The sequence below is a fragment of the Vulpes vulpes genome, chromosome 13, assembly GCF_048418805.1.
Source record: "Vulpes vulpes isolate BD-2025 chromosome 13, VulVul3, whole genome shotgun sequence".
Classification (NCBI taxonomy): Eukaryota; Metazoa; Chordata; class Mammalia; order Carnivora; family Canidae; genus Vulpes; species Vulpes vulpes.
The window spans coordinates 141450015-141464364 of NC_132792.1; the positions used below are offsets into that span (position 1 = coordinate 141450015).

A 14350-nucleotide genomic window follows, 5' to 3' on the forward strand; every position below is an offset into this window, starting at 1 on the left:
TCCACATACCCACCGAATATTTTTCATTCTTCTATTGTAGCATTTGTTGTATTATAATTTATCTGTTTCTTCCCACTTGATCTTTGTTCCTTGAGGAACTCAGTTAGTGTTCCATTGTGGTTTGATTAATGAAGGGATAAATGAATGAATAGTGAGTAAATGGGTAAATGAGATTGTGCAAAAGCAATCTTTTTTTTTTTTGAAAAGTTAAAAATTCCTTAATTCTTTATTCCCAGTACCACTATCACAATTTACAGGGCAATATACCTGATGTAATGAAAAGAAAAAGAAAAGGCTACAACAAATAAAAGACCTCAGGAATGTACATCTAATTGACACTACATTGCATTAATCAATACCTGCACTTTTTGCAAACTGTGGCTATGACGGTCCTGAACAAGAAGGGTTTCCTGTTTAAGCTGCAGTAACTTTTCTGACTATGGATCATCGTTCCTCCTGTGGCAGATTTTTACAGTTCCTCTAATGCATTTGGGACAACTGTCTCAAAGTAACCTGCAGCTTTCCTGACGACTCCTTACTCTCTCTCCTGCTAAGAACTGGTAGCAAAAGCAATCTTGACACAGCCTAAGCAAGCTTTCTGTGTTCAGCCTGGGCTTTACCCAAGCCTAGCCCATCTCCTTTCAAGTAATAATTCCAGAGCTAAGACTCCTAAAAGTTCAAATGCCTATATATGTATATTCTTAGTGGTATATAAAACTAACTCTTCCTGTCCTATCTCTGTATCTTTCTGTCTCTTTGTCTCTCGGTCTCCCTCTCTCTCAATCCTGGCATGCTGTCAGGTTGAATATTCAACAAAAGAAAACAAACATGCTTATGTAAACGTATCTCCTAAAACCACATAAACCTACACACATACACGAAAATGCAAAGTGAGAAGAGCCTGACTTAATTTTGTGTTTTTACTTGAACTGTGAAATATAGCTTATCTATATTAGTAGGCATATTCTTGCTCGGTATGTTGGTATTCACTTTATCTTTATCATTCTACCGATGGTTACAATTTACTAAGCTGCCAAATATACTTCAGATTGAAAAAAAATGTGTACTGGAAAAACAGAAGCATGTGAACTTTTACAGTAAATGTCGCTCCCGGAATTAAAGAAAAAAAAAAAACCTGTAACTTCAGAGTTAGTGATAATTGTGTTTAAAAATTAAATTCCTGAAAAGTAAGATAAAATAAGAATGAAAAGAAATCTTATCAGCCCAGGGAGTAATAAAACAGAGACTATCATGCTGTCTTTTCTAAATACAAGACAATGTGGGAGTGGCACTGAAATAAACCGAACCTTTAAACCCTGAGAGGAGTTGGAGAAAAATGAGGTCCCTATCCAAAACCTAATGGGAAAATGCCCATCAAACAAGGGGTCAGAGTACTAGGAAGCTAATCTCAGAGCAGGCTCTCACCCATGCCTTATTATTTCTCTTCTAGTCAACTCATCAATTCTTCTAGTCTCAGCATCCATTTTCACTGAACTAGTGTTTATACTAGTTTCCCAGATAAGCCTAACTCTAAGCAATGAAAAAAAAAGAAACTTTCTTGGCAGGTTCATGCCTAAGTCCAAAATAAGTATTAGTGGCCTTATAACACTTACCTTTATTCTAACCTAACCTACTATGCCTCGTCTTAAAGTCAGACCATATTTTTCTTCATGTGGAACACCCACTGCTCGAAGTGTCTTATTTGTGTCATTTACCCTTTACCTGTAAAATTTAGGAATGAAACTCAGTCTTAAACTGAACCAAAGTTTATAACCCTCAGTTCTCTTCCTTAAAAGACACAGTTGTGTGATTCTATGACGAAGAAAACAGAAGGTACATATGGAAACCATTACATTGCATCCAACCTAAAACAAAGTTGCATCCAAGCAAGTATAAAATAAATCAGAATGACTATTGAATCCTAATGTATTAGTGACATTTGGTCTTCATCACTTACAGAAAACACAGCAGGGGTATACTGAGATAACCAGAGTATATCAGAGCCCAAACTTCAAATCTCTATAATCACAACATGTTACAGTCCAGGCAGTCCACCATACTGCCCTTTACTAGTTTGGAGAAGATGGAATCCAAATCAAGGGATCACAAAACAGTAGACCTTGCTTTCAGACTAACTGCATTAACAGTTAACAATTACAACCATTTCCAGGCTTTCAGGTTATCACCTGTCAGTAGTAAGGATCTAACTCTTCAACAACTGATCTTTCAATTTGTTGGAACTTCTTTCATGTTGGTTTTAGGGGGAGATTCAGTCACTTCAATTTAAATAATCGTAGAGGATACACAACGTACCAGCCACTCAATATTGTGATTAATAAATCAGAAGGTGATATGCCTTCATACTACCTAGAGAATTCTTTCCTTTGTCCTTCAAGGATTCTATACCTTTTTATTGTGACCTTTTCTTTTCCCACCAAATTAAGACACTGCCCTGGGTCCCTGGTTGGGATTCCTGATCTCTCCTAATATATGGCTCCCTTGTTTGCTCAAAGAGAATGAGCCAGAAGAGGGCAGGGTTGTGAGCCTAAGGAGGCCCTTGCAACCATTCATCATCTGCTTATTCCAGGATTAGGCAGGCTTTATTTCTCCTTGTTTTCCTTGGGCTGTAACCCTTCTTCTGTCTTTCCTTAATACTCCTCAGACACAGCCTGCCCACTAAAATCTCTGTCTTCTTTCTACTCTAACAGTCACATATGGATTTTATATTTGGTATTATCTTTGTTACTGGGTAGTTGAGATCATAATTTTGTGATTGTGTAATGTGTGTGTTATGGGTTAAAAACGTTATTTATACTGCTTATGTAATTTTAGGCCTTGGCAAAAAAATGATCAACACAATGCTTTTTTAATAATAAAATCATTGTAATTTATGAACATTATAATTCATAGGTAAGTTGGAGATAGACAAGTTGTATGGGTTGTTTTAGAGCTAATAGTCATTAAACAAAACTGATGAACTAAGATCTAGATCATTTCACAGGAGGAGACTCATATATATATAAACAGACTAGATAAATGAGGAGTTTCAAAAATCAACATGAATCTAGAAGGATGGAAACATGGTTTAAAGTTTATAAGAGGAAATCTGACAGAGTGAGCTGATGACTGCACCTGAATTCAATAATATGATATGACTGCCAAAGAAAGCCCATATCAGCCTTGAACACCAACACAGGCTTTAGGACATCACTCTGGAGGAGGGCCCCATGTATTATATGGTGATGAAGACCAGTACTATTAAATTCCTAACTGGGGTTAGTTCATTTCTGAGGTATTGATAGGTTTCTGGAAGGGATTCAGACATCTGATGGAATAACTGGACAAATAACAGTCAAAGTGAATACCAATACCAAGACTCCACAATTCTTCCTGACACTTTTTCAAGGCCTAAGAATAAAGACAGCTTTTTGGGAACTGCTGCTAATCAACTGGGATGGAGAAGAAACTCTTAATTTCCTGTACATTCATTTTGTTCAATGTGAGACTGATAGTTTTCTCTAGGAATACTGGCTTTAGACCAAGAAACATTCTCCCAATGTAAACATTTTAACCTCCATCCTTACCATCACCTAAAAACTGACAAAATTAGATGCAGTACTTATTACAGGAAATAGAATAATCCTGTGGTTGGGTAAGTAGCATGTACAGTGTCAATCCAGGCATCATGGGTCAGTGAATTCCTCTTCTTAAATGTTATTCTGTGATATGTAACTGCAATATTTACTCTGCAATGAATCATGTGTTTACCCTTTGAAACATTCCCACACATGCACACTTTGAAAAGAAAATCAAGACTTTTATCATTATAATCCATACCTACCTCATTCTGCCTAATATTCTGCTTTGAAAAAGTAATCCAGTAGTCAGTGTACTCTTCTATACTCTCTGTCCTTTGAAGTGCACATAAAAGACGGCTAAGAAATCATTTTGCTTTTTGCTCTGGATAGGGTACTAGGGTGGATAGCTAGAAAAGAGCCAAGCATTACCAAAAAAAAAAAAAAAAGAAAAAAAAAAGAGCCAACCATTTCCACTCAGGCCCCTCCATTCTCTTTACTCTCTGAGAATTTAGGTTATTATTTGTCCCTCAGAGAATTCATATGGTCTAGAAGAAAACTCCAACAGCAAATGAAAGTTTTAATAGGTGTTTGATTCAAACTCCAAAAACTTTCAACTCTACCAACAAAAATAATCAAAACAGGAAACAACAAATGTTGGCTAGGATGTGGAGAAAGGGGAACCCTCTTGCACTGTTGGTGGGAATGCAAACTGGTACAGGCACTCTAGAAAACAGTGTGCAATTTCCTCAAGAAATTAAAAATAGAGCTACCCATGACCCAGCAATTGCACTACTGGGCATTTACCCCAAAGATACAGATGTAGTGGAACAATGGGACACCTGCACCCCAATGTTCATAGCAGCAATGTCCACAATAAACAAACTGTGGAAGGAGCGATGATGTCCTTCAACAGATGAATGGATAAAGATGTGATACACACACACACACACACACACACACACACACACATACACAGTGGAATATTACTCAGCCATCAGAAAGGATAAATACCTACCATTTACATTGACATGGATGGAACCAGAGGGTATTATGCTGAATGAAATAAGTCAATTGGGGAAAAACAATTGTCATATGGTTTCACTCATATGTGGAATATAAGAAATAATGAAAGGACCATAAGGGAAGAGGGGAAACTGAGTGGTGAAAAATTTGAGAGGAAAACAAACCATGAGCAACTCCTAACTCTGGGAAACAAAGAATTGCAGAAGGGGAGGTCGGTGGGGGGCTGGGGTAAGTGGATGATGGGCATTAAGGAGGCTACATGATGAGATGAGCACTGGGTGTTATACTATATGTTAGCAAATTGAATTTAAATAAAATTTAAAAAAATAAGGTACTGCCTTCTATAAAAAATGAATCAAAACATCATCTACAAATACAACTAGAGTATGAATACTATCTTTCAATCCTTTAAAGAGCATTTTGGGGATCCCTGGGTGGCGCAGCGGTTTGGCGCCTGCCTTTGGCCCAGGGTGCAATCCTGGAGACCCGGGATTGAATCCCACATCAGGCTCCCGGTGCATGGAGCCTGCTTCTCCCTCCGCCTGTGTCTCTGCCTCTCTCTCTCTCTCTGTGACTATCATAAATAAATAAAAATTTAAAAAATTTAAAAAAAAAAAAAAAAGAGCATTTTGTCCATGTGTCTCTCCAACATGTCTGTGAGGTCATACTTATATTTTAAGCTTAACACAGTAAGTAGTGAGAAGATATACTGAGCAATAAGAACAATTTTTATTTGTAATTAATTTTTTCATTTGCTACTCAGTAATTTTAGGTGAGCCAACTACTCAAAGTGATGAGAGGTAGTAGTAAAAGCCAAAATTTTCAAGAAATAAATTCATTTCATTGAGGATGAGACCAGCCCCAGACCTACATCTGTCTTTAATTTTCTATATCCCTAACTTTAAAATAAAATACAAAGACAAATTCTACAAATGAAATGTCAATTTGATTAGATTAATTAGGTTTCTTAAATGAATATCTAGAAGGAAAATAGAGTGATAAAGGGCACTGGCTTTGGCATTAAAAACCTCCAGTTTTGAGACAGCTTTGCTATTTGCCAGTTTGATGACCTAAGACCTGATTCCTAATATCTCAAAGCTTGAGTATTCTCATTTGTAAAAAGGAATATTTGTGTGGGTGTGAATTCAGAGGATGACTTTAAACTACATGCAAAACCACAAGGCACATGTTCCATAATTGTTGGTCATTTATGGCATGATTATTTGGTGATCATTTCCCTTAAAAAAAACTTTGGGGTACTAGAGGTAGTAGTACAACAGAAGTAATAACAGCTAACTCAAGCCCATACTTTATGACAGACACTGCTTCTACTATTCTTGAAGCTTTTACCCGTATTATGAGTTACATATAGTAGACTCCTTGTCTCACCCTCTTCCCTAAATTAAATACATGCCATTCTCCTGTACTTGTAAGAAAGAAATATACATGCATTTATAAGAAAGAAAACTTAAACAGAAATAAAAGCTGCTGTCTTCAGCTGAATCATGTCCAACCAAAAACAGAAATCACATCTTTCATAGTTTTATAGCGTGTCTATATGTGCACTTACATATAATCCCTTCCCTTTTCTAGTCATTTTTCTTTTTTCTTAATTTATTTGGTTTTTTTTAAGATTTTATTTATTTATTTGACAGAGAGAAAGCACAAGCAGCAGGGAGAGGAAGAAGTAGACTCCTTGCTGAGGAAGGAACCTGATGTGGGGCTCAATCCCAGGACCCTGGGATCATGACCTGAGCTGAAGGCAGATGTTTAACCAACTGAGCCACCCAGGTGGCCCCTTAATTTCCTTCTATTATACATCACTTTGGTTTTGAAAATTCATATAGAAGATTTTCCTATAAATCTAGAAATAAAAAGCATACTTTTAACATACTAATACTAGAAATTAGACAAAGTGTATACTAAACTGTTATCATAAATTGCTCTTCTAAAAACAGCACTGTCTTGTCCTCCTGTTTTTAACTGTCATGGCCTATCTGGCCATGGTTTCTCATACTCTTCTTTGGCAGTTAATCCTAGCATCAATTGTTCTTACACTTCAGCAAAACATTTTTTCTTTCACTCAACCTCAGCCTGCTGCAGTTTGTTTATTTACCCTTTTATTTCTGTTAAAGAGTTGCAATAATTGAACCTTACCTCCATCTTCTTCATAACTCTCTTGTTACTGTGTGACAATGCTGTTCTACATATTTTTAATCTTATTCCTGCTTTTTTTAAAGGCCAATTTTACTAATAGATTTGCTTTAGGGACCAACTATCTGTACAAATACTTGTAATTCCATTATTGTAAAACTTCCCTTTTCTTTGCATTTCAAACGTTTAACTAATTACTTTTTGTTGTTTAAAACATATAGATAAGGGGCATCTGGGTGGTTCAGTCGGTTACATGTTTGCCTCATGATCCCCGGGACAGGGATCAAGTCCTCATCAGGTTCCCTGCTCAGCGAGGAGTCTGCCTCTCTCTCTCTCCCTCTGCCCTCTGCCCTCTCCCCAACCCTGCTCGTGATCTCTCTCTCATAAATAAATAAAACCTTTAAAAAAATTATATAGATAAAAGATGTAAAAGAATATTACTGCTACACCATTTTCTAAAAATAAAAAAAGGTTATTGTTTCTTATAAAAAAAATGTGACCCCAAGACAGGACTTTGCATTACATATTTACAGAGATACTAATTTCCCAAGCTCTGTGTGATTTGAATAACATTTGTTGACATTTGTCTTCCCTTCTTTTCCCCAGAGAGAAAGCGCAGATGCTTTTCAAGTTACTTCTTGTTTTCCAGATGAAAGATGATAAAGGAAGATGAAATTAATGTTATAAATTTAGTGATTTAAGTTTGGTGATTTTTTTCTAAGTTTTAAATGCTTTTCAAGTTACCTATATTACTATAAGAAAGTAGCCAGGCCTCCTGTAATGTCAATGCACAATTATTTAATTTATTTAAAACTAAATTTACTTTTCTTGTTTTCTAAACTATTACAAATGCAAAAAATTAATTGACTTTAAATTTTTTTTAAAAGCTAATTTCATTTTAATGGGACAGCAATTCTTGCTGCTCATGATACCAATGATTTGAGGGAATCACTAAAAGTGGTAGAAGAAGAACTTAGGGGTCTAGAAATTATATACAAAACAAAGTTTTGCATCTCATACTAAAATTTTATTAAATTTGTGAGATTTAGTTTCTAGACTGATTCATGAAATAATAAAATATTCTCTAACCAAATATCAAAGAGAAAGCAAAATATATTCTTTAGATTAGGTGTTAAGCGATGATGTAGCCTTGAGTCTTTTCATATTTGACCCTTACTTAATGAAATTTTTGCCACTCGTTTAAAAAGGAATAATTCACTAGAAACATTGAATCTTTGAAAGGAAAACAAAAAAAACAAAAAACTTCCATGGTATCCCCAGTGCCTACAATAATGCCCAATATTGAATAAAGGGGAAAAGTAAATATTTGTTTTCTTTCCAAATTGGTTGTTCTACTTAAGCATCCTCTTGGATCCCAAGATAATGTAAACATAAAGCCCATGACATGTATTCAGTCCACAGAAAACCTCCAGAGAAATGTACACCAGCTTCGATTCCAGGAGGAAAGAAAAACAAAGATTATTTTCTTGAACAGAGATATGATATAACCCTACGGAGTGCCTGTATTGGGCTCAATTCCAGAAGGTGATGCACCAGGACTCTGGGGAGGGAATCAATAAAATATGAGTCGGGAATCATGATCCTTCACCCTGGAGACAAATGGAGCATAAAGGTAACTCCTTGAAGATCCTCTCAGAACAGAAGAAAGGGACAGGCAGCAAAATCAGGAAGTGCCAGTACCAGTACTGAGAAAGTGGGGATTTTCATTCTAGCCATATATTAAAGAATACAGTTCAGCTGTATATTTGCATAGAAAAAAATGAATATAGTAAATCCTTTCTTAATATTCTCTCAGCTAGAAATCTCCATTACTCAGCCCTTCTGAATCTCTGTGTAATGAAAAGTGATAATTAGGTCTTTAAGTTATCCTTTGTACCATCAAGGAAAGTTTAAATTATATTTGATATATTTTTTACTGTCAAAATCTGTATTTTTAAAAGAGGCTATACTCATATAGCATCTATTTATTCAACAGCTATTTAAGTCCACTCTAATGAATATACCAGTCATCCCACAGGTCAATCAGAAGCTCAACAAGAGCACAAGGCTCTTGCTCACAGGAGCTCATGGCAGAATAAGGCATCATACAAATTTTAACAACCAGCACAATACAATTTCTAATTCCCATGATCCATGTACAGAGCATAAATTTTTATGGAAAGATTTTTTTCAGAGGATCTGGACATCCAAAATGGCAAAGAATTTCCTTATTGAGGGACAGAAAAGTAAATTCTAAGTATCAAGAAATGATTGAAAAAGAATGACATAGTATAAGAGAAAGGAAATAGAGGATTATTAGTGGAAAAGATCATCAGAATAAATTTAGTAAAAGAGAAATAGATGAGGGATAACTATACAAATCTATTTAGCTACTTATGAAATATAGCTTATTTTAGTATATAACTTAAAAATTGTAGACATAGGCACAATAAAAGAAACATGACTGAATACATATTTGGAATGCCAAGCTTTGGTTTTTTTCACCTTATGCCCCCATTATGCTCATACCATGCACAGTTACAAATCAAATCATTCACCCAATAGTAAAACCAAGCTATTAAACTTCAAACTCTAATTTGTACTCTGCTGATTCATATATAGTGGCATATTCATTCATCTGTCATTCATTCATTCATCAAAGAGTAAGGGTACTAGGGTAGTGATGAGCTAAATCAGACATGATTCTTCAATGTGAAATCCCAACTACTTTGTGATGGAGAGAGGCAGTGAGATAGGACTAAGCCTGGAGGACAGGGCAGGATCTCTGAGGAAGTGATATTCAAGATTGGACTTTGAATACAGGATTTCAAACTAGGTTAAGGGAATGTGGAAATGAAGGCAGGATGAAGGACAGGAACTTCCTATCTAATGAGAAGACTATGTGCAAAAATGTCACCAGGAGATGGGTGAGGACACACACATGGGGAGGCTCTATGCAAGGCCCCTAAGATAGAGCACAGAGCCCAAAGGAGAGAGTGGCTCTAGGCAGAGCTGAAACTGAGACAGATCTCAGGTCACTCAAAATCCTGGGACGAATTTGATGAGGTGCAGATGACTGCAGAGGGCATTAGGGGGAAATGTTCAGAGACATATTTTGAGATCATTTTGTTCTTAAAATAGAGAATAGCCTGGAAAATAAAAGCAAGAGTAAATACAGGAAAATCACTTAGAAGTGGTTTTTTGCATTTGTTTAGACTAAAGATATAGTCATTGGGACTAGGGTAGTAGCAACAGAAATAGAAGTCAATTGACATGAAAAATATTTAGAAAGTTAAAAACCAAGACTTGATGGTTTGGATATTGAGGGAAAGGGGATATTACGACTTTTTGGTAGTATAACCAGAATATTGTAGGCATCATTCACAAAGATGACAAATAGAGGACAAAGAGCAAGGATTTAGGACCAAGTAGGGAGCAATGGAAAGGGCACATTGTGAGTTTCACTGGAGAGGGCCATTGTGACATCCAGGAGACTGACATAAAGGTCTGTATCTCAGAGGAAAAGTCTAGGCTAGAAATATTTATGTGGGTATGGATGATTTTGCTTAAAGGGAGGATATAAAAAATACTTAGAAAGTTAAAAACCAAGACTTGATGGTTTGGATGTTGGGGAAAAGGGAGGTGTATATTAAGGATGATCCAGATTTTTTGGTAGTATAACCAGAATATTGAAGGCATCATTCACAAAGGTAGCAAACAGAGGACAAGGAGCAGGGATTTAGGACCAAGTATGGAGCAATGGAAAGAGCTGCCTAGGAAGCTGAGGAAAAATGGAAAGAAAAATGAGAGTGTAGGGAAGGATGTATTTGTTAAAGACAACAAAGGTGTCCATATAATATGCTGATGACTGAAATGTTTCCGCTGCATTTAACAAGACAGAGTTCACATGTCACCAGCTAGAACTACTTTGATGGAGTGGGGCTGTGGGGACTAGAGTGACAAAGATGGAGGAATGGGGGGGCGGGTATGGAGAAATGATGGTGGTGAATACAGACAACTTTCTTGACCCTGAAGGAACTATAAAGAATAAAAGTTGTTATTTATAAGAGGATTTGAGAAAAATAGAGATTTGTTGTTATTTTGTTTTGCTTTTTATGGTTTGGTTTGTTGGGATTTGCTTGTGTTTTGTTGAGACTAGGACACACTTAAGAGTAAATGGGAACTTTTAAGCAGTTGAGAGAAACTGTTTGAGAGTCCTAGGATCCTGAGAAAGCCAAAGAGCTGAGATCGAGTAAAGAATGAGAATAGGATGGGTACCAGATGTCAGTTGATTTGAGAGATGAGGAAGGGAGGGCTGCAATTTGTATGTGCCTATGTTTGAAATAGTAAGTGAGGTCACTCGCTCAGAGTAGGTCACTCACTGAAACAAGCAGTAGTAACAGGTTGAGAGGTGGAGGTTTAAAAAGAGTAGATAAGATCTGTAATTGTCATTGGGAGAAATGAGAGATTTAATTGAGCAAAGAAACACAGTAAGATCATGGGAGTATTGAAGAGTTCAGTGGAGATACGTGGGTTTGTATTTACAGTGGAATCAACCTGCCCTGTTGTGAGACTTCAACAGTACTTGGCCACTGGTGGACAGGCATGAATTATGCAGATAACTAGAGTCAGAGAGGAATGAGGTTTTTCCTTTTGAACTGAAAAGCAATGGACAAGAAGGAACAAGATGTGTTTTTGAAATGATAGAACTCTGAGCTAGATTGGAGGAAAGTAAAAAAAAAAAAAAGGGAGAGATTTGATGACCTGGGATACAGGATAGTGTCCAGTGGGGGTGAAGAAGCAGTTGTAAACAATTATGCCAAAAAGCTTAGTGGACAGATGGTTGCTGCTGGCAGTTCAGATGCTTGAATTAGTGATTTGAGAGGTGAATGGATTAGTGATGATAAGGTCCAGATGGTATGTGTGGGAATGGAAGACTGCGATGAAGTAAAGAACAGGTTATTGAAGATGACTGGCAGGTCAAGGAATTGAGGGGAGAAGGTTCTGACAGGTCATTCCCATTAATGCTGAAGTCCCTAGAATAGTGGCAGCCCTGAAGGAGAAAGGTACTCAAAGATCCAGGTAGCAATAGCTTATATGAACGATGGGGAGTGGTCAAAGGTTTGGAAATGACTACAGCAGAGATGATCCATTGAGGGTAGTAAGGTGAAGCAGCCCCAAAGAGCAAGGTTTTTGTTTTAATTAATGGATTTAGCAACAATGATCTCAAAGCACCACTAGGGAGAAGGTACATACTAACCCTATCTCCAAGTCCTGTTTTCAGAATAACAGCTAAACCAATGTTATTCTTCTCTAATAACCAAATTATATTTAGGGTCAAAAATTTTTATACAGTTGATTTATAGCATAGAATATCAAAAGTATTTTAATTATATCATTTCTGTTATAGGGAAAGGATTAACTGTTGCTTATGACTCTCAATGAAGGGACTCACTCAGAGCAAGGTTCAGTAAACTTCTTCTGTAGAAGATCATATATAGTAAATATCTTAAGCTATGAGGGCAAATAGTCTGTCAAAACTACTTATATCTGCTATTGTTGCATGAAAGCAGCCATAGATGATGCATAAATGAAGATGAATCCAATCTGCCCCACTCCTATTTCTATTGTTCAATTCATTCAGTACTCAAGTGAGAAAAAGAAGTTGTACTAGAACTTAAAACCCAACAATTATTTCTATCAGATTTAAAAATAAATGAAATCAGACAAAAGTTAAAAGGATGATTTTCCTTTCCCCTAAAACAAATAAAACTGAAAGCAAGCACTTACCTGAACATACAGTTCTCTGAGTTCATATTGAAATTTCTTGGGATCTGTGGTAATTGTCACTGGGCCAATTTCTATGAAGATAAAAATAGCATAAGATAAATTGTAATCAAATGCATTAAAGACTTTATTGTGTCTGCAAATGTCTTTCTATTTTCCACTACATGGTTATTTATTAATAAGAAATATATAGCCAGCAAAACAACAGACTGTTTCTCAGTTTATAGCTATCAAAGAATTACTTATAATTTTCTGGAAATCATGCTTATGCAGGGTGAATTTTTAGCTTCAGGAAATGCAAAGGGGCAGTCAAAAATATCATAAGACGAAGAGTCAGGAGACCCTAGGTTCAGTCCCTTTTTAGTCTCATTGTTCAGTGAACATTTATTGAATACCTACTTTGTTGCAAGACTCTAATCACTTATCCAGCCTATAATTCTATTTTCTCAATTTTATATTATAACTCGTTTGTAACTTCGTTAAGTCCAAATTGGTTCAAAATAAAAAATTTAACATTAAACAACATAAAAACAAATGAATGAACTTCAATGCCACAGGGTTTTTTAAGAACTGGCAGAAGCACTGAAATGAGAACATTAAAAGTTCAGGAACTAGTCCTGTCACTTCTTTCCCCCCAGCTGGGGTTGCTGTCCATCACTATCACCATTCTCCTGAGCTGACACTGACCACCATAACCACCTTTGTGGTCACTGTCACTCTCATGACTGCACAAATCACAACTCCAAATGGGAACAAGTAGAGCCACTGCATTCCTTGGAAAATCAGGACTGAAGTAAGTCAGGTGAAAAGAAAGAGCCCAAATACCAGAGTGGGTTAAGTTGGCAATATATTTTTATATATGATACAGCTTGTCTATAGTAAACATTTTAATCCAAAAAGATCATATTAAAAAAAAAAAAGCAACCTTTAAAAGAGACAAGTGGAAATGGCCTTTATAGGTATCAATTACTTCCTTAAGAAACATCCACATATTTAAGTAATATAGTATTAAAATTCATCACAGTATTATGTGCACAGATGTATCAATCTTAAATTCCCAGAGTGGATGAAAAGTTTTCTATTTTATCTATTGAAGATACAGGCTCCATTCAAAATGATAATGTGCAACTACAATACAAAATTATAAAAAATATTTATTAACATTGAATTTTTATAAGACGCTTTCTAGCTTCAAAGGCACACTCCTAGAAAAAGACTTTATGACTTCAAAGGATAATAATTAGGCTTTCTATAATGTGCTAAATATAACACAAAAACAGACTGTAAGATTTTAGAAATTAATGAGGTAAACTGGAAAGAAAGCCCAATTTGTCTGCCATAACCCATGTAATTTTGTCTTAGAAATCACATGAAAAAAAATGTCTCTATCCTTCATCATAGATTAGACACCTTGCAGTATGCAAAAGGAATGGAGAAGCAACTGGAGAAACTGTGTGAAAATGCAAACATCTGCATTCCATACCAAGCAGAACAGTTATTAGTTATGTGAAAGTCTTGTCCCAAGTATATGGAAAATCATAGAAGCCTACTCCCTCAAGACTAAACAAAGGCATACTTTGCAAAGGAATGCAAAATAGCAAAGAATATGCCAGACAATTACACCCTGACATATAAATTGTCAGCAGCATTGTCAAGCCAAACTTCTATGTTCTTACATGGCATAATACCGAAATAATTCTAGAATTCAAAGTGCAAGAATTAGAAAAAAATACAAAGAATACTAGAAGAAAGCAACTACGTAAGAATAAAGAGGGCACACACACAAGAATATTCCCTATAATAAGAAT

At 36.0% G+C, this 14350-nt stretch overlaps 1 protein-coding gene across 1 annotated transcript in view; it reads right to left on the reverse strand.

Annotated features, from left to right (window-relative positions):
- The window catches only part of HMCN1 (hemicentin 1), a 460089-nt gene that overhangs the window by 344394 nt on the left and 101345 nt on the right, over positions 1 to 14350 (reverse strand). The window contains exon 2 of the mRNA XM_072733161.1: positions 12546 to 12616. Coding sequence (XP_072589262.1) covers positions 12546 to 12616 — 71 coding nt within the window. The remainder of the gene's footprint in view (positions 1 to 12545; positions 12617 to 14350) is intronic.